Source organism: Hypanus sabinus, chromosome 8 (genome assembly GCF_030144855.1).
Source record: "Hypanus sabinus isolate sHypSab1 chromosome 8, sHypSab1.hap1, whole genome shotgun sequence".
In the NCBI taxonomy this organism is placed as follows: Eukaryota; Metazoa; Chordata; class Chondrichthyes; order Myliobatiformes; family Dasyatidae; genus Hypanus; species Hypanus sabinus.
In genome coordinates, this window is record NC_082713.1 from 161,054,986 (window position 1) to 161,079,535 (window position 24,550).

At 39.0% G+C, this 24,550-nt stretch overlaps 1 protein-coding gene across 1 annotated transcript in view; it reads right to left on the bottom strand.

Annotated features, from left to right (window-relative positions):
- The window catches only part of ppfia2 (PTPRF interacting protein alpha 2), a 260,698-nt gene that overhangs the window by 153,897 nt on the left and 82,251 nt on the right, over positions 1-24,550 (bottom strand). Inside the window, exons 2-3 of the mRNA XM_059978396.1 lie at positions 16,869-16,970; positions 15,468-15,632 (exon numbers count right to left, since the gene is read on the bottom strand). Coding sequence (XP_059834379.1) covers positions 15,468-15,632; positions 16,869-16,970 — 267 coding nt within the window. The remainder of the gene's footprint in view (positions 1-15,467; positions 15,633-16,868; positions 16,971-24,550) is intronic.

The window sequence follows — 24,550 nt, forward strand, 5'->3', positions numbered from 1 at the left end:
CCCTCTACCTTCACAAGCCTTCCAGAACCTGCTGCAGTGAAGCATCCCCACAGCATGATGCAGCCACCACCATGCTTCATGGTAGAGTTGGTGTATTTTTAATGATGTGTGGTGCTTTGGCTTATGCCAAACATAGCGTTGAGTCTACTGGCCAAACACTCAGTTTTGGTTTCATCAGACCATAGCACCTCCTTCCAGCTGACTTCAGAGTCTCACAACTGCCTTCTGGCAAACTTTAGCCGAGAATTCATATGAGTTTTTTTTCAGCAGTGGCTTTCTCCATAAAGCTGTGACTGCTGAAACACCCTGGCAACAGTTGTCATACATGCAGTCTCTCCCATCTTAGCCACTGAAGCTTGTAACTCCTCCAGAGTTGTCATAGTTTTCTTGATGGCATCCCTCACTAGTCCCCTTCTTGCATGGTCACTCAGTTTTTGAGAACAGCTTGCTCCAGGCAGATTTACAGCTGTGCCATATTCTTTCTATTTCTTGATGATTGATTTAACTGTACTAAAAGGACTATTCAGTGACTTGGAAATTTTCTTGTATCCATCTCCTGATGTGTTTTTCAATAACTTCTTCATAGAATTGCTTAGAGAGTCCTTTTGTCTTCATGTTGTAGTTTTTGCCAGGATACTGACTCACCATCAGCTGGACCTCTCAGATATAAGTATACTCTTACTACAATCAATTGAAACACCTTGATTGCATACAGGTTTCCAAAAACAGATCTCCATTTAACTAATTATATTATTTCTAAAACCAGTTGGCTGTTACCAGAGATGATCTGGTGTGTCATATTAAAGGGGGGGGGGTGAATACTTATGCAATCAATTCTTTTGTGGTTTATATTTGTAATTAATTTGGATCACTTTGTAGAGATCTGTTTTTACTTTGACATGAAAGAGTCTTTTTTCTGCTGATCAGTGTCAACAAAGTCAAACTAAATCCACTGTGATTCAATGTTGTAAAACAATAAAACATGAAAACTTCCAAGGGGGAGGAATACTTTTTATAGGCATTGTACATGGTTTGAAGTCTCTAGTAGGTATTGCTTGGAAGCAAGATCTTTGGTATACAAACATGCCAGGGTACCACTAGTTTGTGTTTTATGTTTCCTTTACATTTTCTTACCTTTCAATTCTTTTAATCCTCCTTTCTTTCTTTTAACTTTTAAGGAAAATGGCAAAAGTTATTGATCCAGTATCTTGCATAACTGCAATGAATAATGATACTATCTACAGAATGAGAATTTAGATAGTCAGTAAATTTGAAAAAAATATAGAAATATAGAATGGTTGTAGGTTCATGACAATAATAGAGATGTCTCTCAAATGACAAGGTTATTTGTGCATTGTGACAATGAGGTCTAATTAATTGTGATGTAGAAATATAATCAATAGCTAGTGTGTTTTCATGTTAATCAGGACCAGTCAGGATATTATCCTGATTATACACTCACAGCCATTGTTTTGGTGTACTTATAAATATGATGGAAGTGAATTTCTAAAGGCTTCTCTCAATCTTCTTGTAGATTTCAGTACAGACCTTGGAGACATTATAAAGATTGATCTGGCCCAAGAGAGTACCCATGAAAATTCTCAGCAACTTTTTTCCAATTCTACATATAATTCATTACAATGAATATTCCATGCAAAAATGTGGGCAATTGCTAGGATAGCTGGTAAAGAAATTAGATGTCACCCTATTTTTAAAAATGAGAAATTTGAATCAGAGTTGAATAACTGAGATTTTCAGAAATGACTGAATAACTGAATAGGGCTGGGAATGTGAGTTCAAAACAGAAGCAGAGTTCATTCTAATACCAGTTCTTCCTGACTTAGGGCAAGATGAATCTATGCACACAATTGTCAACATGAGTATCTTATGACATTCAACAAACAAAAATAAGGGATCAAAGTACATCCACTTATTAGGTTAATATACTGTAACTACATACTGAATATGCATATCTGTGCCTGAGGAGATGTTGTGGAACTTTAAATATACATTTTGCTAAAATTATGCATGAATTACTGTTAACTTTATATTCACAGATTGGAAGTTCCTGCATTTCTCCAAATCTTTTGCATTAAAGGGAAAGTTCTGGCTTTTCAAAGACTCTCTGAAAAGTTCTAGTGCAGCAAAACAGAGCATTACATTCCAATATGCAGTGCCATGTTTGTGACTTGTCCATGGCAAGACTAAGTTGCACTCATAAAACAAATAATAGAGATTTGTTAGAAGCTTTAAAATAAATCATGGAAAAAAATTGTAGGTTACTAAAATGCAATCGATTCCTGCTCAAAATTCATTTTTCACAACCACCATTTCTTTTGACTACCATCAACCTTGTTTCAACTCTGTTAATTTCATCCATGTCTGTCACTTCCACTTATGCCATATCTTAACACAGAATTCCATTCTAAGTCTTTTCACAAAAATGAGAAAGGGAGGTTATGCAAGGTCTCTTTGAAGAGAAGAAAGAAGCAGAGAAATGGCTAGAATTTAAACAGTAAACTGTTTGAAGCCATGATAATCATAAAGTTATTATTTTTGGTCAGACAATAATCCAACAGTTTTGTTTACCTGCAGGATTGAGGACAGATATGATTTGATATTATTGATGTCAAAGTTAAAGTAACACTTGTGAGCATAATGGAAATTAAAAACAAATGCTGATGCTGGAAATCTGAAATAGAAACATAATACTCAAAACACTTAGCAAGTCAGGCAGCAGCTGTGGAAAGAGAAATTTAAAATTTCAGGTTGAAGACTCTTCTCTGCTACTTTCAGAACTGGACAATCCTGCTGTAGATTACTTACCTGTAATTTTGGCTAGATTTTTCTTTCACCATAAGCACCAATCTGACAGGGGTTTCCTACAGTCTTGCATTTTGCAATTTTTATGCTTCTTTGTTTGCCTTCTCTCCCTTTCTCTGTCTCTCTCTAACTATCCTAATTTCTCAACTTTATTTGTGGGTAACTGTGTACAAAGAGGATATATAATATAGCAGAACAAAGAGGATATATAATATAGCTAATCTTTCAATGCTCTTGCCCCAGTCCAGACCATAAGAGAAGCCCGAGTCTTTAGGCTGAACCGATCATCAAGTCACCAATACATTTGAGTCTACTGAGAGCTAAGTTTCAAAATGTGGTTGCTCCCTAATCCCTCCTCCTCCTGCATCATTATCCTTATGAGCTGTATCTTTCCAAGTCATGTGTGTCTATAAATACTCATTAGATGGCCTGTCTTTAAACACCTAAGCACCTGAACACTTCAGCACCCTCCAACTGGAGTTATGAAGGTCAAAATATTTTATGGAGACACAAGAGACTTCAAATACTGTAACCTGGAGTGACATACAAAACTCTGAAGAAACTCTGCAGGTCTATCGAGGGAAACGGACAGTCGGTATTTCAGGATTTGACTCATTTATTGATATTGTGGCGACCCACTTTCTGCGCAGGTGAACCAGCTCACAAATAGCCAGCACGCGGGGGGGGGGAGACTTTGGTAATGCACCTCCGATGTCATTTCCGCCCGGAGAGGGCGGGCGCTAGGGATTTAAATGCCAGCACCGCGAAGTTTGAATAAACTAGACTCGAAACGACTTACCGACTGCATGTCGTTATTTCAGTGCTGTGTGTAGCACATCGCTACATTGGTGACTCCGACGGCCCAAACGGGATTTGGACCAAAGATGACCGACTCTTCATCTGTTCACGCAGTTTCGCTAAAACTGCCGACTTTCTGGACGCTGCGACCACTCATGTGGTTTAGCCAAACAGAAGCCCAGTTCCAGATTCGGCAGATATCCCCTGATTCCACGCGTTACTACCACGTGGTGAGTGCCCTTGACCAGCAGACGGCCACTCAGGTTGCGGATTTCATACAGTCACCCCTGGAAGAAGGCAAATATGAAGCATTCAAAGTGCTGCTCATTGGGACCTTTGGCCTCTCACGGCGTGAGCGGGGTGCCCACCTGCTTCACCTGGACGGTTTGGGAGACAGACTGCCGTCAGCATTGATGAACGAGATGCTGTCCCTGGCTGACGGACACAAGCCCTGCCTCATGTTCCAGCAAGCGTTCCTGGAGCAACTGCCCGAGGACATACATCTGCTGCTGGCCGACGCAGATTTCAGCAACCCCCGGAAGGTGGCGGCCCGGGCAGACATGCTGTGGAAAGCCAAGAGGGAGAGCATGGCGTCCGTCGGTCAGACTACCAGGCCAAAGGCCCAACAGCGGACCAGACCAGGCCCGGCAGGGGGGCGCACACAACACAGAGGCAGAACTGAGGAGGCCAGTGAACAGTGGTGTTTCTACCACCAGTGGTGGAGCACAAAAGCCCGCCGTTGTCGCCCGCCCTGCAAGGGCCAGGGCCAGGGCCTGCTGCTGCTAATGACTATGGGGGCAGGCCACCAGGACAGCCTCTTGTACCTCTGGGACAAACAGTCGGGACGCCGCTTCCTGGTCGACACCGGAGCGGAGATCAGCATCTTGCCCCCGACGGGGTACGACATCTGCACCAGGAAGCCAGGACCCACCCTAAGGGCCGCAAACGGCACGCACACAGTGCAGCTGCAGTTCAGCACGAGCCGGTTCACGTGGGACTTCACACTGGCCGCGGTGGCCCAACCACTCCTGGGGGTGGACTTCTTGCGAGCTCACAGCCTGCTGGTAGACTTGCAAGGGAAAAGACTGCTACATGCCAAGCCTTTCCAGACATTCTCCCTGGGTGAAGCCAAGTTGCCGGCTCCACACCTGGACTCCATCACGCTGTCGGACAATGAATTCACCAGAACCCTGGTGGACTTCCCATCGACTCTGGCACTGCAGTTCACAGCAGCCATGCCCAGTCACGGGGTACAGCACCACATTCCAACCCAGGGACCACCCCTCCACGCCCACGCACGAAGGCTCACCCCGGAAAAGCTCCACTTGGTGAAGGAGGAGTTCAAGAGGATGGAGCAGTTAGGGATCGTACAGCAGTCCAACAGCCTATGGGCCTCCTCGCTGCACATGGTGCCCAAAGCAGCCGGGGGTTGGAGACCATGTGGCGACTACCGCAGACTGAACAAGGCTACCACTCTAGACCACTATCCCATGCCGCACATGCAGGACTTTGCAGCAAACCTGCACGGGGCAAGAATCTTTTCCAAAGTAGACCTCGTCTGGGGATACCATCAAATCCCAGTGCACCCTGAAGACATCCCCAAAACAGCACTTATCACCCGGTTCAGCCTGTTCGAGTTCCTCCGAATGCCGTTTGGCCTGAAGAATGCCGCACAGACATTCCAGCAGCTAATGCACGCAGTGGGATGTGAACTGGACTTTGCATTCATCTATTTCGACGACATCCTTATAGCCAGCAGTTGTCGGCAGGAGCATCTGTCCCACCTCCGCCAGCTCTGCTCCCGCCTGAGAGATTTCGGCCTAACAATCAACCCGGCCAAGTGTCAGTTCAGTCTCGATACCATCGACTTCCTGGGCCACAGGATTATCAAAGACAGGGCAACTCCTCTACCCGCCAAGGTAGACGCGATCCTCCACTTTGCCCGGCCCAACATGGTCAAAGGCCTGCAGGAGTTCGTTGGTATGGTGAACTTCTACCACTGTTTTCTCCCCTCAGCAGCTCGTATCATGCACCCTTTGTACACCCTGATGTCGGGTAAAGGCAAGGACATTACTTGGGATGAGTAGGCCGCGGCCGCTTTCATTAAAACCAAGGAAGCCTTGGCAGATGCCGCGATGCTGTTGCACCCCAGAATGGACGTTCCGACCGCCCTCACGGTGGACGCATCCAACACAGCAGTCGGTGGGGTGCTGGAGCAGCTCATTGAGGGGCACTGGCAACCCCTGGCATTCTTCAGCAAGCACCTACGACCACTTGAACTCAAGTACAGTGCTTTTGACCGGGAGCTGTTGGCACTGTACCTGGCAATCCGGCATTTCAGGTACTTCTTAGAAGGCAGGCCGCTCGCCACATTCACGGACCACAAACCATTGACCTTTGCATTCACGAAGGTGTCCGATCCCTGGTCGGCTTGCCAGCAGTGACATCTGTCCTACATCTCCGAGTACACAATGGACATCCAGCATGTCTCGGGAAAGGACAACGTTGTGGCGGACGCACTCTCCAGACCAGCTGTCCAGGCTCTGTCCCTGCGGGGGGGACTATGTAGCACTGGCGGAAGCGCAGAAGGCAGACGACGAGATGCCCAGCTACAGGACCGTAGTCTCGGGTTTGCAGCTGCAGGACTTTCTCATAGGCCCAGGTGAGAGGACCCTCCTGTGCGACGTGGCTACCGGCCAACCTCGCCCCATCGTCCCGGCAGCCTGGAGGCGGCGAGTTTTCGACTCCATACACAGTTTGGTGCACCCATCTATCAGGACAACCGTCCGGCTGGTCTCCAGCAAGTTCGCATGGCACGGACTTCATAAGCAGGTCAGTGAATGGGCCAGAACGTGCGTGCAGTGCCAAACAGCCAAGGTGCAGCGGCACACTAAAGCCCTGCTGCAGCAGTTCGAACCCACCCACTGGAGGTTCGACCACATTCATGTGGATATTGTGAGCCCCCTACCAGTATCCCAAGGAGCGCGGTACCTCCTAACGATGGTAGACCGGTTCACGAGGTGGCCAGAGGCGGCCCCGCTCACCGACACATCTGCCGATTCCTGTGCCCGAGCACTGATCGCAACCTGGGTAGCACGCTTCGGGGTACCGGCCCACATTACCTCTGACAGAGGCTCCCAGTTCACCTCCAGCCTGTGGTCGGCTGTGGCCAGCCTGCTGGGAATGCAGCTGCACCACACAACTGCCTACCACCCACAGTTGAACGGACTGGTGGAACACTTCCACCGTCACTTGAAGTCGGCTCTCATAGCCCGCCTGAGAGGACCTAACTGGGTAAACGAGCTTCCCTGAATCCTGCTTGGAATTCGTACGGCGCCCAAAGAGGATCTGCATGCCTCGTCAGCCAAGTTGGTGCACAGCATGCCCCTGGCCATCCCGGGAGAGCTCATACCAGCCCCAAGGGGGCAAGCGGAAGAACCTGCAGCAGCCCTGGACAGGCTACGCGAAAGGCTTGGCAACCTGGCCCCTGTACCAACTTCACAGCACGGATGGACCCCGACCCATGTACCCAAAAACCTGAAAAACTGTAAGTTTGTGTTTGTACGAAGGGGTGGTCACCGGGCACCGCTACAACGGCCGTACGAGGGGCAGTTCAAGGTGCTCAACAACAATGGGTCCACATACATTCTGGACATTGAGGGGAAAGAAGAGGTTTTCACGGTGGACCGACTCAAACCAGCCCATGTGGTCTTGGCGCAGCCGGTTGAGGTTCAGGCACCGCGGCGCAGAGGCAGACCTCCCAAAAAGAGGCTGATCCAGACTGTGGACATTGGGGGGTGTATCGCCGATTCTTGGTGGGGGGGGGGGTTATGTGGCGAACCACTTTCTGTGCAGATGAACCAGCTCACAAATAGCTAGCGCGCGGGGGGAGACTTTGGTAATGCACCTCCAATGTCATTTCCACCCGGAGAGGGCGGGCACTAAGGATTTAAATGCCAGCACTGCGAAGTTTGAATAAACTAATCTCAAAATGACTTACCAACTGCGTGTCGTTATTTCAGTGCTGTGTGTAGCACTTCGCTACAATATATCTTTAAAAATCAGCAGCCTAAAACACAAGGGCCAGTAAAATGTTTAATCTGCATCAAGTTGGATCTTGGACTACATAATTGCCCAGGCTTAACCTCAATCTAAGTACAAGAAAAAAAATATTCTTAGGCAACAAAACATTGATGCAGTACTTCTGGCCCATGCACTACTACTCCTTTAACATAATATGTGTATAACTTAGGTCATATTAAGATCTCCACTACTATATAATCCCCTCCTGCTGCCATTTGCTTAAAGAGAGTAGACCTCCTGAGATTTGATTCTTGAGGGGATGTAGCATTCTCACAACCACATACAACCATCTTACGATTTACATTTGCTTCATATACTGGTAGGCTCAGACAGGTGCGTCATCTATCTTGAGCTAAATTACAGGTAAGAAAGAAAAAATCCTTTCTAATGCTCTGTACTGGTATCGGGAAAAACATGATATTCTCAATAGCTATATAATGCCATTTGTTTCTTTTAGTGTATTCAATACATTCATACATCATTTATAGTTTTTATGTTTTTTTCTTTTCCTAAATTCTCTGGTACATATTAATTTCAAATTGGTCAATTCATCTTAACATATCTGCTGGTTTTCAATTCAAACAAAAAATTACATCAAGAACTTCAATTATTTTTTTATATTCTGTCCATCATAACTGGAGAATAAATAAAGTCCTTAGTAAGGTTAGAGAGAGATTTGTCAAGATGCCCCACAGATGAAATGTTTCAAATATAAATGCAAACTAAATTATTGGAACTTAGCTCCATCAAGGATTGACAATAGAAAGTTTTGGTAGAGTTTACAGACCAGTAAGACTAGAATACTATAATATCTAGGAGCAGAATTAAGCCATTTGGCTCATTAAGTATGCTCTGCCATTCAATCAACAGATTTTTTCCCTTTCAACCTCACCCTTTCCCTGTAGCCCTTAACCCCTTAGCAATGAAGAACCAATTAATCACAACCTGAAAATATACCTAATCACTTGGCCTCCACAGCCCTCTATGACAATGAACACCACAGATTCACGATCCTTTGGCTAAAAAAAAATCCTTCTCATGCCACTTCTAAAGGGACTTCCCTCACTTTGAAGCTGTGGTCTTGGATCTTAGATTTTCCTCTTCATGTACACTATATCCAGGTTTCAAGCAGGTTCACTCTTTCTGAATGCCATTGAGTATAGGTTCAGAGTCATCAAATGTCTCTCATATGCCAAGGTTTTCTTTACTGGGATGATTCTTGTTAAGTTCTTCTGCACCCTATCCATTGTCAGCACATCTTCCCTTGGATACAACACCTGGCCTGTAATCCATCCAGTGCAGGGGATTTATATACTCTCTGGAATTGCAGTCTCCCTAGAATCTTATCCTTAAAAATGGCCACTATGTTCACCATTGCCCCCTCACACCGTTGAACTTCTAGCATGTATACCTGTGCCTTCCATTGTGAAAACAGGCACAACTGAAGGCGGGGCAAAGTCAAGATGGCGCTAAACGGCGACTCCTTTGTGCGCATCTTCGGAAACAGCTCTATTTTGATCTTTGATAGTTATTTTTTTCCTATTCAGGGTGTGGGGTTCTTTTGAAGACCCTGACTTGGAATTACACTCTGACTCAGTTCTTTGCAAGAACGGGACCCGCTCTCAGGGCCTCATGACCGGCTGCTTTTTTGATATCCAAAGGACATGGTCTGAAAGACAAGTGCACCTTCAGGGTCCCAGAATTTCATAGCTCTGGGGAACATGCTGATTCTAGGCCAGTGCCCCATACCGAAGCATCGCGGAAAACACGGAACATCAGGTGCAGTGCCGGAGTTGTGTGTCTGGAGAATTGTGTCTTTTTGGAGCCAACTCTCTGGATGCAGAGCTCAGAGAAAGCGATGTAACAGACTTTTAACATAGTGAATCAGCGAGTTGTTTGTTATGTCTCCCCTCTTGCTGTGAAATGGGGACACCTCTTTTGCTGCAGCTTGTGTGTGGGAGGGGGAGTTGGTGGGGGCAGGGGCTTTGCAGTTCTAATGTTTTAACTGTTTTGTTCATTCTTTGGGGCACTTATCTGTTTTCGTGGATATCTGTGAAGAAAAAGAATTTCAGGATATATTTTGTATACATTTCTCTGACATTAAATGTACCTATTGAAACCTTTTGAAATACCTATTTAGTTCCTCTGTCATTTCTTTGTTCCCCATTATGACTTCTCCAGCATAATTTTCCAGTGGCCTAATGTCCACTCATTCCCCTTTCTTACCTTTTATGAATTAAAAAAAGACTTCTGCAAACTTCATTTATACTATTTGCTAGTTCACCATCAGCTTCTCCCTCTATATTGCTTTTCTAATTGCCCTCTGTTGGTTTTTAAAGGCTTCATATTAATTAAAGGCTTCTATATTGTATAGATTTTTATTTTATGCTATCCCTGATTTGGTTGTCTCATCCTCCCCTTAATATGCTACTTCTTCCTTAGGATGAAATTTTACTGTTTCTCCTGAATTACTTGCTAGAACTCCTACCATTGCTGTTCCATTATTTTCCTTACCAGAGTCTTCTTCCAATCAGCTGTAACCAATTCCTCCCTCAAGCTTGTGTAGTTATCTTTACTCAACTGAAACATTACAGAGATTAACAACTTAAAATTAAAAATTACCTAGAAGTGAAGTAAGAAATTTTTTCAGTTAGAGTTTTCAGAATCTGGAATAGTCTATCCCAAAAACAAAGGTGGACACCAATTCCATAAATAGGTTTAACAGAAATTCAAGATGCAGTGTTAAGGATAAAAGTGGACATGTGGTGCCAAACACAACTGGTCTTTCAAATTGTTAGCACAGGTATGTTAAGCTAAATGATGCAATAAATTTTTATACAATACTATGTCAACCTAAATTTCACAAGTTTGACTCAAAAATGAAACTAAATGGAATATCTAGAAAAATTCAGCAAGAAATACTTTGAACAACATTATCAACTGGGCTTTCTGTAAGAAGTGAGTTTATTCTAAACAAATGATAGAAGCAGAATTGTGAAAATTGGCCGTGTGTCAGTAAGATAGAAATACCCCTGTACCAGAAGGAAAGAATTTGGCATCATGCATTTGGAATATGAATGCTCTGTACATGCCATGAAAGAAAATTCATCCAAGCATAAAGCAGGATGTAGCTTTAACTTTTGATATGTACAGTAAGTGCTGAAACTCAAAGTTGCCCTTTTAAATAGCATCAAAAATTGATATTCTGCAAACTTTATTCATTCTGCAAGTTGTTACTTCACTACGGATTGAACATCACTTTACTAATATGACTTCATACTTTATTTTCTATAACATTTGCAAGATATGTGCAAAATAATGTATAGTTTTCGCAGCAGGGTCAATGTCATTTTGCTCTTTGAGAAATCAAAATGTAATTCTTTTGATTCTTTGTGGAATAGATCATCTTCCACAACCAGGCTTCTGAAGCAAAATTCAGTAGTGTGACAGAATTTGAAAACTGCAGATAATCTTATCTTTGAAGAACCTTACCAATTTTTAGCCCATTACAGTCCAACAACGTTGTACACTGGATAAATAATCAATTGTTGCATACATAAACACAAGAGATTCTGCAGATGTCATAAATCTTGAGCAACACCCATAAAATTTTGAAGGAATTCAGCAAGTCAAGCAGACTTTGAGGAGAAAGACTAGGGCTCTGGCAGTATGGAGGAGAATAATCAACTGCCATTTCAGGGTGAGACCCTTGCTTAGGACTGGAAAGCACAAAGATGTTGCATATTACCACCCAGCAATTAACATGAAAATTATTCTCCACAACTCAGCATACTGTAATCTCCTGATCCAAATGCCTCTCTTATCCTTGTTCACAATTAAGCTCAGAGATGAACACTGATTTGATATACGTATTTGTATAGGATCACATATAAAAACTAGTACCAGGGATAGTTTAATAATAAAGCATTAACCAATGGAATGTACTGTAAAAGACTACCTATTTGAGGAGAGATGATGACTGCAGTTTATGACATCAAGAGCATATCTAGGTTCCCAGGTAAAACTGAAGTTTAAGCACAACCCATAAATAAATAAATAAATCTAATGCAAGGAGTAATCCTTGACACAAAGGAAGATCATTATGGATAGTGGAAAGCTATTATTCTAATTTTATGATATTGCTATAGTACTCCCTAGAGGAAGCAAGCTTCTCTAAACATCAACTGTTTTACTAATGAAAATCTTTTCCTGCTTCGAATAAGATGTAGACTACATTCAAGCATGGGATGTCATGTATCAGAAAACGTTCATACCTCATAAACATCAAGCAGTGATCATTTATAAAAGGACAATGACAACATGGTAGTTTTCAATCAAGTTGTACACAAAAAAGAGATAAATTCTTCATCACAGTTATGTCTGAAATGTAAAATGAAATAAGTTATCTGATCATTCATATAGTCCATTTGACTGGGACAGATAATTAAGCTCAAATAATGGTGATTTTACTTTTTGGATTCATGGCAATTAGGGTTTAAGTGGCCAGTCACATTCCATTCAAGCCAGCAACAAAAGGAAACTTCCATCCCATTGATATGGATCAATACGAACTAGAAATAAGAACTATGTGGTCTAAAACTTGCAGAGTGCCTTCCAAAGACAACAATATGATGTTCTCATTATGAGCTTGTAGTTAAAAACTTCAGGAGCACTCAAATCCAAGACTTTGCACAATGCACTGAAGATCACATGTCCAGAATTGTGACTTTGGGAATTTGAATGTAACAGAAGGCCATAGGGAAGAGTCACTAATGTCTCAAGTTCATAGTAGCGGCAGACCAGATCACGAAGACCCAATCAAAGCATGTATATGGGAGCAAAGTTATTCATGTTGTAGAATATCAAATGTTCTGTTGGTGTCTGGAGGGATTGCAGTGTGGAGGAAGAGAAGTGAGGTAAAGTTAGTTGCTGAACATTGAAGACCTAATTAGAGGCTGCAATTATGGAGAAAAGTGGTGATGTTGGGTCAATTATCAAGCATTTTTGGAAAAGGTAGTGTATATTGTTGGGGAATCTCAGTACTTCAAAGTTTAAATAATGCTACTCCAATTTGGGTTCTACTAGAAGTGCCTGGTTGAATGTTCAGAGTAGCTTTGTAACTCTACATTACAGTCAACTTTGTAAACTATCTAGTCCAGATATATATCCCTAAAAGAGTGCAGCACTCAAATTTCATTACACCCCCACCACACTGGTCTTTTGTCACATACAGGTTTAATAAATATTAATAATTTTTGTATTTTTATTTGGCACATTTGGCAACCTAGTGGTATTTTGATATTGTAATTTCAAATATTAAACTATCAGAAGTTTACTGAAAACTAAGTTAATCTTTCCAATGCCCCTACAGCACACCGGGGACAGCTATTTTACAAGGCAATACACACAGAACACACAGAATTCGCAAATTCTTAGCATTTCACATGAAGTACAATGCAAAATTAAAACAATGCCATCAGTGTTAAAGTATATAATCTCTCAAAGAAAGCAGAAACTTCCATTTGTATAGCTTGTTATTCTCATTTCAAGGAACAACAGTATTTCAACACTAAATTACATTTGCAATCAAAATTCATTGAAAATACACACTACAAATTATTTGAAGATAATTTTGATTCTTGCACATTGTTTTTTTCAGTATTTTTTAACACATGATTAGCCAAATGCTGCCTTCAGAGGGAAAAGTTTCATTCCAGAATCTGCAAAATGACTACTGAGGCCATATGGATCCTCTGCATCAAGTAGATGGGAGGGATAGGGACAGGAAGATGGAAGGTGGGTAGTTTGGCATCTGGTGGTGCACTCCATTCACCACTTATTAAGCTTTTGCATGGTTTTCAGAAATAACTTAGATGCTCCTTCTCCACTTTGAATTTAAAAATGAGACAAATGCCTGAGTGGGTTAGGTCAAATCCAATATATTAATCAATATCACTGCATCAGCAAATCCAGAGATTTTGATAAATTGAGAGGCTTTCAGAAGTAATACGCCTGAAAAGTGAGTGCAATGACACTAACTTTTGCCCCGTGTTTCCATTTATGAATACAAAACATTTTAATAAAGTTTATTTAGAGTTAAGAGATACAACTTCATGATCTGAGCCAACTAAATAAGCAATAAGAATATTACAACAAATTAGCAATGAAGTTTATGGTGCAGAATCAGAAGGGAATAAGTCAGTGGGTAGGGAGTTGATGATTGGTTCTGAATAAAATGGCTGTGGTCTCCTCAGTATCAAGTCGGAGGGATATTTCCAACATACCTCTCTGCAACTGCATTCTTGACTTCCTGACCAACAAACTGCAAACAATAAGGATAAGCAGCAACACCTCTGCTCAGTTGTTTTCAACACTTGTGACCCACAAGGCTACATTTTCATTCTCCTACTATATTTCCTATGACTCATGACTAAGTGGCAGATTCTGCTCCAACTAGAGAGCTGAGTAACAAGGTGCTATGACAACAACCTTTCCCCTCAATGTCAGCAAAACAAAGAAATTACCTTGACTTCAGCAAGGGGGTAGTGCACAAGCACCTGTCTGTATCAACAGTGCTAATAAAGAAAGTGTTCAGAGCTTCATGTTCTTAGGACTGGGCACCACCAACAGCCTCTCCAGGTATAATCACATCGACACCACAGCTAAGGAAGCTCAGCAATGCCTCTTCTTCTTCACAAAGCATGTGTCCATTGATCCTTAAAAACTTTTATCAATGCACCACAGAAGCATCCTATCTGGATGCATTACAGCTTGACTGCCCTTGATCACAAGAAATTGCAGAGAGTTTTGGACACAGTTCAGCACACCATGAAAACCAGCCTTCCCTCCGTGAACTCTGCCTATACTTCTCACTGCCTCAGTAAAGCAGCCTGCATAATTAAAAACCTCACCAACCCAGTATGTTCTTTTCTCCCATCTTCAATCCAGCAGAATATACAAAGGCCTGAAAGCACATACAACAGGCTCAAGGACAAGTTCTATCCCACTGTTGAATGGCTTCCTAGTAAGATAAGATGGACCCTTGACCTCACAATCTACCTTGTTATGACCTTGCATCTTATTGTGTACCTGCACTGCACTTCCTCTGCTACTCTTACAGTTTATTCTGCATTCAGTTATTGTTTTACCTTGTTCTACCTCATAGCACTGTGTAATGAATTGATCTTTATTAATGGTATACAAGATAAGCTTTTCATTGTACGTCGGCAATAATAAACCAAACCTGCTTATTCCTACAACTATTGGACATGTTAAAATAATTCTATTTTTATCCTTTTTAACTCATGAAACTGGAAACTATGATGCAGTAACAATCATTGGAACATGATTTAGATGCAAGTTCTCATTTAATGACTAGAGGCATTATTTCTTTTTTTTTTGATGACATGCACAGTGGGATATTTTTGGTTGTCCAGAGACTTTAATGCATGCACTATGCACAGAGCTTAATAATCCTTGTTCAAGTGCAAACAAATTTAAGACTCTAACACAAATTCTAATGCTAATTTTAACACAAAGCAACATACGTACTTAAACAGCATAAAAACATACTGTAATTTAATAAACAATGGTAAGCACTAGCAACAACATTAAATGTTTCCCACTTGACAGGTATATCATTTTAATGAGATAAAGAAATGCAAAATAATGATTCCATGATTTCTTGAAATGTGATCTGTGCGAGTGTCACTTTCCTGTTGGTTGTGATGGCTCACAATTTTTCTCCTGTGTAAGCTACTTACCTTCTCATCTAAAGCTTTATGATGTTCAAAAAGTGACTTTAGTGCCTTCAGAACCTCAACTTCACTGGAAACTCCTGAAGGAGACTGTGCCTGCCTTTTTACTACTGTCATTCTCAGAGATCGTTCGTGTCTTGACACAAGACATTCCAAATGTTCCAACAAAAGCTGAAAGATACAGTAAAATATTAGATTTGCTCTGTTCTTTATTTGATAGCCATAATTGCTTTTGATCCTAAGTACACTTATAAGTACCCTTAATAACACTAGGTTCATATTTATTTTTGCCTCTTCCAACTTAGATATTTTTCCAATCATTTTGTAATTTTACTGTCAATTCTTTAAATAATTTGGTATTTGCATGAAATGTTATTTTTCTCTATTCCATAAATAGTGGGAATGGTAAACAAAACAAAATAGCCCCTTGTTAAACACCTTCCTTAGAAACAGGCTTATTCCACTTGAACATTGTCTTTTGTCTACACTTCTCAAACTGTTTTGCTTCACATTTTTAAAGCTCCACTAACTCCACATGCAGTATCAATACTGCCAAAAGTTTCAAATATGGGATTTCACCAAATTAACTGATACATCCTCTCTAAAATTCTGGTGGAGTTCTATACCTGATGAAGAATCTAAGAGACTACTAACAGTTATATCAGAACTTCTGCTAACTCTCTGTAAAGGAAATAAAGAGATGGGACAAATGGACATAGAGAACTGAAAGGTGAGTTCAGAATTGGTGGTGGAGATGGACAGAATCAAAGGCTGGGTTGTCAACTAGTCAAGGACAACTAAGTCTTGCAGTTGGTTGCTTTTTAATTTAACTTTATGGGAGCAGTGCCAGCAGGAAATAGGTGCTTCTTGTTCACTCTATCAAGGAAGTCAGCAGGTCAATTAGCACCCAGGGAACTGGCAATACGTGGTGAATGTATGTACCAGAGAGTTCAAAAATAGATCATAAGAAAATGTCAAACATCTAGAAATATTATGCAATAAAAGTCTGCCAAGTTTAGGTGAAATGTGTGGATATGAAGATGACAAGTGCCACTATTTAAGCAAAGGAAAATGACAGAACTTGTAGGTGAATGAAACAAGGGGGAAAAAAATCCTCTATAATGCTGCTACAGTGTAACCTAGATCATCAGACTAATAATCTGGTTTGGACAAACCATGGAGTATAAATTAGCCACAAGTCCTAGAGTAAAGTACAAGGATCAGTTCACTTTGTTGTCTATCCTGCTGATATGTTGGTCTAACAAAGAGAAACCTCAGCTTTGAATGAAAGAACAGCAAAAATATATTTGAACCTGTATGAATAAATATCACTGAAACTGCAGGTTTGCATTTCTTCCCAAATAATTAGCAATAACAATATCTCAGTTACATGCTTAGATAGCTTACTCTTGTGTTATTTCTCTCAGCTTTGAGTTCAGAAATTTCCTCTTCTTTTTCCAACAGCTGTTCCCTGCATACATTTAGTTCTTTTGTCAATGCAGCAAACTCCTGTTAAAAAAGGAAAAATTTAGAATATTAATACATGGCTTAATTTTGTGAACATAATATATACAATAATATCTAAAATTTCTATTAAGGGTAATACATGGGAAAATTATTAAAAATACTAAACTTATTACTTAAGTCATTTAATGAACTGCAACGTAAAATTTAAGCAAGCTGTCTTTTATGTTTAGGCCACTTTGATACTGCTTTTATAAAATAAGTGGCCTACACACAAAGGAGAAGCTTGCTAAAATTTTATGTTGCAGTTCATTTTAACAGTAGTGTTTCATCAGTGACAGTTACACTGTTTACTGATAATTTCATTTGGCCTTCATGTACATCCTCAGCTTCATAGGCTGTTTATTTATATTGTTTTTCCATATCTTCTTCTTCTTCTTCACATGGTTCCAAGAATTGTTCTTGCAGAAGGATGAGTTTGCATGAATGGAAAAAGGCATGATGACTTGCTTTGGGCGGTGCTGAGAGGCCCTCCAGACTTGCTCTAACAGCAAGAATTCTGTCTTAAAATGACATTAGTTTGTAAGACACTAACACTTTCCTGTTTCTGGCACTACACCTTGAGGCCCATGACATTTTTGTTGTGCAGGAGCCACCATTCGTTTTTGTTAAAAAACCCTAGTCTCAAAGCAAAATATTCCAAAGAAATTAATTACCAGAAGTTTTATACTCAAGCTGCTGAATAAAAGCTTGCAACAGTAGAAAATTCCATACCTTGTTTGCTAATTATTGTTTCCAATAATTATTGAACAATATTTTTTACTTAGTTTTATTTCATGGGCTTATATGAAACTACAAAAATGGTTGCAGTGCTGTGACTTCCGGTTTCTCCTTGAACTCACTTCCTTCATCTGGGTTCATGAGTTCACTTTTTTTTAAACTTATGTGTTAAATGTAATAAATATTGTCAATATGGATAGGATTATTAATTTTGTTTCTTGGAATACTAATGGTTTAAATCAGCCGATCAAATGGAAAAAAAACATTCAAAGTATTCCATAGAATGAATGCCAATGTTATTTTTGTGCAAGAGACTCATGTAAGGAAGGTGGATAGTTAACGTTTTTTTAGGTTTTGGAAGGACCAACAGTATCACTCAAATTCGCAAGCCAAAGTAAGAGGTGTTTCCATTTTTATAGACTCATCAACTTCTTTTATACATCATGAAACAATTTCAGATCCACAAGGTAGATTTTTGCTTATTACTGGTCTACTTTTTAATCAAAAAGTTGTTTTAGTTAATGTTTATGCTCCAAATACTGATTGTCCTGAATTTTTTAAATGTTTATTTACATTCTTTCCTAATCGGAATCAATATAGATTGATAACGGGTGGAGATTTTAACTGTTGTTTAAACCCTTTGATGGATAAGTCCAAGCCCATCCAAATTCTTCCAAATAAATCGGCTTCTCTTATTAACTCTTTTATGATTGATTCAGCTATTTGTGAAATTTGGCGTTTTCTACACCCTAATGACAAAGAGTTCTCATACTTTTCCCATGTTTATCATAATTACTCAAGAATTGATTATTTTTTCATTGATCACCATTTACTTACAGATGTTACTGATTGTAAATATGACTCTATTACCATATCTAATCATGCACCTCTGACGTTATCTATTAAAATAACGGATTCATATATCAATGCTAAATTTTGGAGGTTTAATCCTATTTTATTGCAGGATTTAGACTTTATTAACTTTATTAAACAACAAATTGATTTGTTTTTCTCAACAAATTCTACAGCAGAGATCTCTAGTGGAATTTTATGGAATACTTTTAAAGCATATATTCGTGGACAGATTATTTCATACTCTGCTGGAGTAAGGAAACGAACTAATTCTAAAATATTAACATTAGTTGATAAAATCAAAGCAATTGATAAGATTTATTCAATGACTCCTAGTAAAGAACTTTATAAAGAAAGAGTGGAACTTCAAATGGAGCATAGTTTATTATTATCCTCTTCAATTGAAAGTCAGTTAATTAAATCAAAAACCCAATTCTATATGTATGGAGATAAATCTGGTAAATTATTGGCTAACCAATTGAAAATTGTTTCGGATAAACGACAGATTACTAGAATTCGTAAATAAGATGGTACTCTGACGATCGACCACAAAGAGATAAATAAAGCCTTTCAAGATTTTTATAATTCCTTATATCAATCAGAATTCACTAAGGACTCTTCTATAATAAATGAATTTTTAAGGAAATTGAATATTCCAAAAGTAACTGTTGAGGATAACATACTTTTAGATACACCTATTACAGAGTCTGAAATAGAAAAGGCTATTTTTTCAATGAATTCTGGTAAAGCTTCTGGCCCAGATGGTTTTTCCACAGAATTTTTAAAATCTTTTTCTTCTATACTTTCTCCTTGGCTTTGTAAAATTTTTAAAGATGCATTAAATATAGGCAAATTACCACAATCTTTTTATAAAGCTTCTATTTCTTTAATTCTTAAAAAAGATAAAGACCCTACTGAATGCGCATCCTATCGGCCTATATCCTTGTTGAATACGGATTTTAAGATTTTTAGTAAAATTTTGGCTATTAGATTAGAAAATATATTACCTCGAATTATTTCTGAAGATCAGACTGGATTTATTAAAAATCGCTATTCATCTTTTAACATTAGAAAATTAATTAATATTATTTATACTTCATCTAAAATACCAGAATGTGTCATTTCTTTAGATGCTGAAAAAGCATTTGATAGAGTTGAATGGCCATATTTATTTAATACAATGCAACAATTTAATTTTAGTTCAAAATTAATATCATGGATTAAATTAATATACCATAAACCTTTAGCTTCAGTTTTTACCAATAATCAAAGATTCCCTTTTTTTCAGTTATTTCGTGGTACAAGGCAAGGTTGCCCTTTAAGTCCTTTACTATTTGACATTGCTTTAGAAACTTTGGCTATAGCCAATATTGAATCACCCAATATTTTGGGTATTACCCATGGGGAAAGGACGTATAAAGTATCATTATATGCTGATGATTTGTTATTATACATATCTGACCCTGAAAGATCTATTCCTGCTATTTCTTCTTTGCTTGCTCAATTTAGTAACTTTTCTAGTTATAAATTGAATTTTAACAAGAGTGAACTATATCCATTAAATATGCAAGTTCCAATTTATAAACATTTACCATATAAAATTGTTACAGATTATTTTATTTACTTAGGTATTAAAATTACTAAAAACATAAAGATTTATTTAAGGTTCATTTTTTACCTTTAATTGATCAAATTAAGCAACTTGCTATTAGGTGGTCTCCACTATCTTTGTCATTGGTTGGCAGAGTTAATGCTATTAAGATGATGATACTACCTAAATTTTTATATTTATTTCAAGCATTACCAATTTTTATTCCTAAATCTTTCTTTGATACTATTGACTCTAAAATATCTTCTTACTTGTGGCAGAACAAAAATCCTAGATTGGGTAAAAAATACTTACAGAAGCCTAAGAAGGAGGCTTACCAAACTTGGCTCTACCAAACTTAAGATTTTACTATTGGGCAGTTAATATACGGTATTTAATATTCTGGACACAAGAATTGACTATAGCTGCTTGCCCACAATGGGTAAATTTGGAATGTAAATCTGTGCAATATTTTTCACTGATTTCAATCTTAGGATCTTCACTTCCTTTTTCTTTATTCAAATTGAATAAACAGATAATTAATCCCATAGTCAGATATACATTACGAATTTGGTTTCAATTTCGTAAATTTTTTGGTTTGAATAAATTTATTTTATCATGTCCTATAATATCTAACTTTTTTTTCGGCCTTCATCTATAGATCAAGCTTTTCTTTTATGGAAAACAAAAGGTATAACATGTTTTCATGATCTGTTTCTGGATGATAACATTATGTCCTTTGAACAGCTATCTAATAAATATAATTTACCTAAAACCCATTTTTTTAGATATTTACAAATTAGAAATTTTTTGTATAATGAGTTACAGTCTTTTTCGAAAGAATGTCCATTGGACATTACAGAAAGAATTTTAGCTCTTAACCCTTATCAAAAGGGTTTAGTAGCTATCATTTATAAGATGATCATGAATTTACAGCCAGATGTATAAGAAAAAATTAAGAAGGAATGGCAAGAAGAGTTGCATTGTCCTATATCCACTGAGCAATGGGAAAAAATTTATTATTGGCAAATTCGTCCTCTATTTGTGCTAAACATGCCCTAATACAATTTAAGGTTGTACATAGAGCTCATATGTCTAAAGATAAACTGGCTCGATTTTATTCTAATGTTAATTTGACCTGCGACAGATGTCATTCTGATTGTTGCTTCATTGGCTCATATGTTTTGGTCTTGTCCTTGTTTACAAAATTATTGGAAAGATATTTTCAATATTATTTCAAGAGTTTTAAATATCAATTTTCAACCATATCCTTTTACTGCAATTTTTGGTTTACCAATGATGGATAATAACCGTTTATCCGCTTCATCTCAACAAATGATTGCATTTGTTACATTAATGGCTAGAAGATCTATTTTATTGAATTGGAAAGAAATTAATACTCCAACTGTATTTTGGTGGTTTTCTGAAACCATCTCTTGTTTGAGTTTAGAAAAAATTAGAAGCGTGGTTTTTGATTCTTCAGTTAAATTTGAAGAAACTTGGAGACCATTTATTCAACATTTTCATATGAGTTAAACTGTCTTTTCCTAAACCTTACTTTTATTATCCTTAATTATTTGGATGGAGGTTCAGAGTTATTGGCACTACTGTATGTATTTAACATTATATATTGGCCCATGTTGGTTAGTTTTTTTTTTCTTTCTCTTTTTTTGGGTTTTTTTTTTCTTTTTTTTTCTTTTCTTTTTCTCTTTTACATAAATACTGTGAGTTTGGGAGGCCTTATGTATTGATTATTATATATCTGATTGTTTATTTAAACTATTAATTATGTATTCTCAAACACTTTGTATTCATATTTCATCTATGTTTTTCTTAAAATTAATAAAAAGATTTAAAAAGAAAGAAAGAAAAGAACAATATTAAGAACAGGTGAAATAGATCCTCGTATCATTCAATTTAGGAAAAGGGTTTCTGAACTAATGAATACCAATTTTCAAGCTATTTGAATTGACCAATAATTCCTGCACAAACAACATTTGACTGTGAGGTAGAATTTGTGCCCTAAGATATTATAACCTGAAGTTCACCTAATCAATGATTATGTTTTATAATAAAACCTTCTTCTTCTTCCCTAAGATTAGAGTTCATGTAGGGCATAGACCTTTTGAAGGAATGTACCCTTATATCACTTTTTCATATTACTAAAGGCCAGTTTGGAAAACTGTAACTAACCAGATCGGTTAACTGTGATATTCATTGTACTATTAATACTAAATATAGTATTTATTCTCCATCTGTCCTTGACTTCAGAAATTGTTTTATAACCCAAAATTTAAAGATACACAAAAATTCAGCATTTTATCCATTCAAACCTACAACAATTTCCAGTACTGTGTACAAAATAAATGCAACCATTTAGTGAAGTATCAACCACTAACAGGAAAAAGTTGCTATATTGCAAGTATTGTTAGAATAAATAACAATTTTTCAAACTCGGAGACGTCATGCTCTTCACCAGTGAAAAGGACCTTGGCAATTGTGGGGATGACTTACGCAGACTGAAACACTTGAGTGTATAGACATTAAGAAAGAGAACGTACTGGAGCTGTTGAAAGGTATTAAGTTAGATATGTCACTGGGACTGGACAAGATGTATCCCAGGCTACTGTGGGAAGCGAGGAAGAAGATTTCTGAGCCTCTGGCGATGATCTTATCAATAGGAATAGGAGAAGTATCAGAGGATTGAAAGTTTGCAGATGTTGTTCCCTTGTTCAAGAAAGGGAGTAGAAATAACTCAGGAAATTACAGACTAGTAAGTCTTACTTCAGTAGTGGGCAAGTTGTTGGAGAAGATCCTGAGAGGCAGGATTTATAAGCATTTGGAAAGACATAATTTGATTAGGGATAGTCAGCATGGCTTTGTCAAGGGCAGTCGAACCTTACAAGCCTAATTGAATTTTTTGATGATGTAACGAAGTACATTGATGAAGGTAAAGCAGTGGATGTAGTGTATATCTATATCAGTAAGGCATTTGATAAGACTCCCCATGCCAGGCTCATTCAGAAAGTGATGAGGCATGGGATCCAAGGAGAGCTTGCTTTGTGGATCTAGAACTGGCTTGCCACCCTTGCCAGTAGGCAAAGGGTGGTTGTAGATGGTTCATATTCTGCATGGAGGATGGTGACAAGTGATGTTCCACAAGGGTCTGATCTGGGACCCCTCCTCTTGATGATTTTTATAAATGACCTGGATGAAGAAGTAGAAAGGTGGGTTAGTAAGTTTGAAGATGACACAAAAGTTGGGAATGTTGTGGATAATCTGGAGGGTTGTCAAAAGTTACTGATCGTGGAGATCAGTGAGATCTTAGGATCTCTGTCCACAGGACACTCAAAGCTGCTGCGCAGGTTGACAGTGCTGTTAAGAAGGTGTATGGTGTGATGGCCTCCATCAACCGTGGTATTCAGTTCAAGAGCCATAAGATAATGTTAGAGCTATACAAGACCTTAGTTAGACCCCACTTGGAGTACTGTGTTTAGTTCTGATTATTTCACTACAGTAAGGATATGGATACTGTAGAGAGAGTGCAGAGGAGATTTATAAGGACAACATGCATTATGAGAATAGATTGAGTGAACTTGGCCTTTTCTCCTTAGAGCGATGGAGGATGAGAGGTGACCTGATAGAGGTGTATAATGGAGAGACAGCTAGGTTCTTGATTAAAGCAGAGATAGATAGGTTCTTGATTAGCAGGGCATCAAAGGGTATGCTGTTGGCCGAATCAAAGGAGGTGATTAAACAGCGTGTAGGAGGAAGATTGAAAATCTGGCTGAGTGGTGCCACAACAACAACCTTGCTCAATGTCAGTCAGACTAAGGAGCTGATTATTGACCTGAAGAAGAGGGAACTGGAGTTTCATGAGCCAGTCCTCATTGGAGGGTCAGATGTGGATAGGGTCAGCAACTTAACATTTCTTGGTGTTATCATTTCTGAGGACCTGTCCGGGCCCAGCACAAACTAAGTGCAATTAGAAAGAAAGCACAGTAGTGCTTCTACTTCCTTAGAAGTTTGCAAAGATTTGGCATGACATCTAAAACTTCTACAAACTTCTATAGATGTGTGGTGGGGAGTGTAGTGACTGGTTGCATCACAGCCTGGTATAGAAACACTAATGCCCTTGAACGGAAAATCCTACAAAAAGTAGTGGATGAGGGCTCCTGATGAAGGGTTTCGGCCCAAAATGTCGTCACTACCTCCTCCCATAGATGCTGTTTGGCCTGCTGAGTTCTGCCAGCATTTTGTGTTTTTAATTCAATAAGCCTGTGTTTAGCCCATACCCATCCAAACACGTCTTATCCATGTACTTGTCCAAATATCTTCCAAATATTGAAACTGTACTTGACTCTACCACTTTCTCGCATAAGGAATAGCTCATTCCATAAACTCA